The sequence below is a fragment of the Chiloscyllium plagiosum genome, chromosome 19, assembly GCF_004010195.1.
Source record: "Chiloscyllium plagiosum isolate BGI_BamShark_2017 chromosome 19, ASM401019v2, whole genome shotgun sequence".
Taxonomy (NCBI): domain Eukaryota; kingdom Metazoa; phylum Chordata; class Chondrichthyes; order Orectolobiformes; family Hemiscylliidae; genus Chiloscyllium; species Chiloscyllium plagiosum.
In genome coordinates, this window is record NC_057728.1 from 68,907,526 (window position 1) to 68,911,561 (window position 4,036).

The 4,036-nt window shown below is 39.1% G+C and overlaps 1 protein-coding gene across 1 annotated transcript in view; it reads right to left on the reverse strand.

Moving 5' to 3' along the window:
* Window positions 1-3,726, reverse strand: part of LOC122559364 (acid-sensing ion channel 5-like) — a 205,235-nt gene extending 201,509 nt beyond the window's left edge. Inside the window, exon 1 of the mRNA XM_043708814.1 lies at window positions 3,613-3,726. Coding sequence (XP_043564749.1) covers window positions 3,613-3,643 — 31 coding nt within the window. The 5' untranslated portion in view covers window positions 3,644-3,726. The remainder of the gene's footprint in view (window positions 1-3,612) is intronic.
* Window positions 3,727-4,036: the final 310 nt, after the last annotated feature.

Sequence of the window (4,036 nt, forward strand, 5' to 3'; positions counted from 1 at the left end):
TGGGGGGGTGCGGGTCTCGCATGCAGTTTGCTACTTCCTCATCTCCTGAACGGGGAGCGGACTTAACAAAAAACTCCGAGCCCCAGAGGAAAGGTATTGAAACAATTAACAAAATAATCAATTGTCCAAATGAAATATTGCCCGGCCATCTCATTTAGATGATCGAGGTCCCCCCGTAAGTGAGATTTTGCTGGAACACAACCATAGCTTTATAGTAGAACTAGCTGTACAGAAATAAATAAACTGAAAATGATCGAGTATTAAGCAAATATGCTGACAACACCAAGATTACTACAGTGGTTAATAGCAAAGAAGATGGTTGTAGGTTACAGGAAGATCTCGATGGGTTGGTCAGATGGGCAGAACAGTAACAGATGATATTTCCCCCCAATAAATGTGAAGTGATGCACATTAGAAGAAGAAGCAAGATGGTTGAATATTTAATGAGTGGCAGGACACTGGGTTGCTCAGAGGAACAAAGAATCTTGGGTAATTATTCACAGATCCCTGAAGACGGCAGAGCACATTCTGGATAGTTAAGAAGTCATATGGAGTACTTGCTTTCATCATGGCATCAAGTATAAGAACAAGAAGGCAATGTTAAAGTTGTACAGAGCTCTGGTCAGACCACAGCTGGAGTATTGTGCGCAGTTCTGGTCACCTCACTCCAGGAGAGATGTGATAGCACTAGAGGAGGTTCAGAGCAGGCTCACCAGGATACTGCTTGGGAACCAAAGCGAGAGACTAGATCGGCTTGGATTGTTTTCTTTAGAGCAGAGAAAGCTTATTTGTGACATGATTGAGGTGTATAAGATTGAGGAGTATGGATAGGGAGCAGCTGTTCCTTTTGGTTGAGAAGTCACTCACAACAGGGCATAGATTAGGGTAAGGGGCAGGAGATTTAGAGGGGATTTGACAAAAAAAATCATTTCACTTAGAGGGTAGTGGGAATCTAGAATGCACTGCCTGGGAAGGTAGTGGAGGATGTAAGTTGAAACTTTATTGCTGGAACAGCACAGCAGGTCAGGCAGCATCCAGGGAACAGGAGATTCGACGTTTCGGGCACAGGCCCTTCCTCAGGAATGTGCCCGAAACGTCGAATCTCCTGTTCCCTGGATGCTGCCTGACCTGCTGTGCTGTTCCAGCAATAAAGTTTCAACTTTGATCTCCAGCATCTGCAGACCTCACTTTCTCCAGTGGAGGATGTAAACCTTAAAACATTAAAAAATATTTGAATGAGCACTTTAAATATCATTAGGGAATTTGTTTTGTTAGAGAAGTTTAAAATTGACTCCCTTACAAACTAAAAATACAAGCATTTAATAGCAAAGGCTGCAGTCATGTGGGCTGAGGATTATGAATTAACTTAGAGTTCTGGATCAGAGTAGGCATGGGACAGGGGAAAGATAAAAGAGAGGCTATGGAAACCCCACAGAAAAAAAATGGGATAACTAAATTCCAGTTCTCAAGAATGGAAGTTCAGAAGGCAGAGTTGCCAGACCTGACACTGCTTATTATAGTTGTTGCAAACCAGACCATGTTAAAGGAAATTGTTGGCAAATGACGAAAGTCACCAGCAGCATTTGTATGGAGCCAATATCTTTAGTTATTAAAATAGTTATCCATTTTCCAAATATAAAGAATGGCATACTAACTGACCAGGATTCCATTTGCAAAGTAAGTCTGTTTCTTGTGGCTGGGCAATGTGATTACCATAATTTGAAATACTTCAAGGGGACGACCTTTTAATTGGAAACAATCTTTGGGCTGGAAAGTATTACTCCTAAACCACAACAACAATCACAAAACCCACGCCAATCTGAAACTTAGAAACAGCATAGAGAGGCAAACAGTCTCAACAAATTCTGCAGGGTTGCAGCCAGCTGATCAAAGATACAGAACACCAAAAGAGGACAGCTCATTCCTTGCAGGTTCCAGGAGCTAAACAAAAACTAAGAATTATGCAGGGATGGAAAAGAAACAAGGCAACATAGATTTAATGGCACTGTGGTAAAGTCTGCAGAACTGAGAGGTCTGGGGGTCTATGAAACTTCTAGGGCACTTTGAGAGAGTACAGTAACTAACAAAGCATGTAGGATCTTTGTACTTTAGAAGTAAAGGTACTGAGTACAAAAGCAGGAAAATTATGCAGGACCTGTATAAAGTTCTGGTTAGACCATAACTCAAGTATTGTGTCCCGTTCTGGTCAATACAATGGGTGTGATGCTTGAGTGGTTGTTGAGGAGATTTACCAGAATGGTTCCAGTTTGAGGGATTAGGTTAAAGGAGCTGTTTTTAAGTGCACACTTCTGATTTATTTGTAGAAATTATGTTTCCCCAGGCTGCAAGGTAGGATGCAGTCCAGGACCAGGAGACCCAGTATCAGAATGGGGGAAAGTCAAAGATGATGATGAATATTTGGAACTTTCTAGTCTGGAGAGTTGTGGAGACCCAGGCATTAAGTATATTCAGGACAGAGATCTGGATTTTTACAGATACTGAAGACATCAATAGATTTGGGAATGGTACAGGAAATAAACTTGACTGAACATAATTCTCCAAGAAACTGTTCATCTGGTCTTAGATTATCATTTCTAAGAGCTTCCACACTATTGATGTTAAATTGACAAATCTATGGTTGCTGAGCTGACCATTACATCCACATTTAAACAAGGGCATAACATTTATAGTTGTCCAGACCTCTGGTACAACTTCTGTATCTAATGAGAATTGGATGATTTTACATTCACACACATATGTATAAGAAAAGGTGTTTTCAGAAGAGTTGACATGTAATTAGTCCAGTGAATAGAGGGTGAAGATTTTTGAAGGTAGAATTGGAGTATCTTACTGCCTGCAGTTGCAGGATTCTCTGTCTTCAGTATAGCAAAATCATGTGTTGATTTTGTAGCAAAATCATGTTTTATAGTGTTTTGCCATTGCTTTTAGAGAAAAAAATGGTTGACTTTCTTCAACCAGACAGATAAAAAAACTTGTTCCTTTGCTGGTTTGGAATTTTTTCTTTGCCGGTTGTTGCTCCCAAAACCAGATTTTATTAAATGCTTCTTGACAGAAATCTGGTTTCTGTCATGTGACCAAAGCATCTGTAATTTTCATTATCCTCCCAAGTGATCCTTGATTACCTGACCACTAACACACAGTACAATCTGAATTTTATGTATTCACGTCTTTATGAGAAAATAGAGTTCTTTCATTGCCTTTTTTAGACTTCCACCTTAAAGCCATTACACAGCCTTACATTACACAGTTCAATTTTCCAACTGTATTCCTGCAGTACAATATTAACATTTGCCATAGTGTAATAATGTGCATTCAATAAACAACCATCTCAGCAGTATGAAAATAATTAACTGCAGAAATTACCTAATGATTAACTTCAATACTTGATATAAAACCAAAATTTACCACAAAAATAAGCTTGCTGTTTTGAAACCTTTGAATCTGGCATAGCTTACAACAAAACTTAAGCTACCATTTGCCTGGGGTATAGCATTTTAAGAAGATGAAATCATCTCGGATAAATTTCATAATTGCTGATTGTATTAGTTTGGCCACTCGCAGAAAGAAAACTGCTAATAACAATAAGCTTACCAGTTCCCTCAATATTTGCAGAAGAATCCATGGAGAGGGTGAAAACAAATCTCAAATAAGCATCCAAAGAAGGTCTTAACCAAGCTCTTGACCGGTTTGGTGACAGAAGTACCTTTCGATCTAATTCACTATTTGAAAGAGCAGGAAGGTACTTTATCATCAAGTAGATTATAATAAAATGGGAGGAGTTTTATATTGGCACAAACCTCAAATTCCATGCAGTATTTTCTTGTTTGCTACCTGCTTTTGGGAACTGCTATGCAATTCACCCTCCACTCACAATTCATATAATATATGAAAACATCAATATTTTCCAAATTAGACTTTTTACAACAATGACTATCGGAACCATAGAAGCATGTAGCATTACAGCAGAGGAAGACTGAAATCTGGAACTCAGTGCCTATAAGGTTGTTAGTGGCAG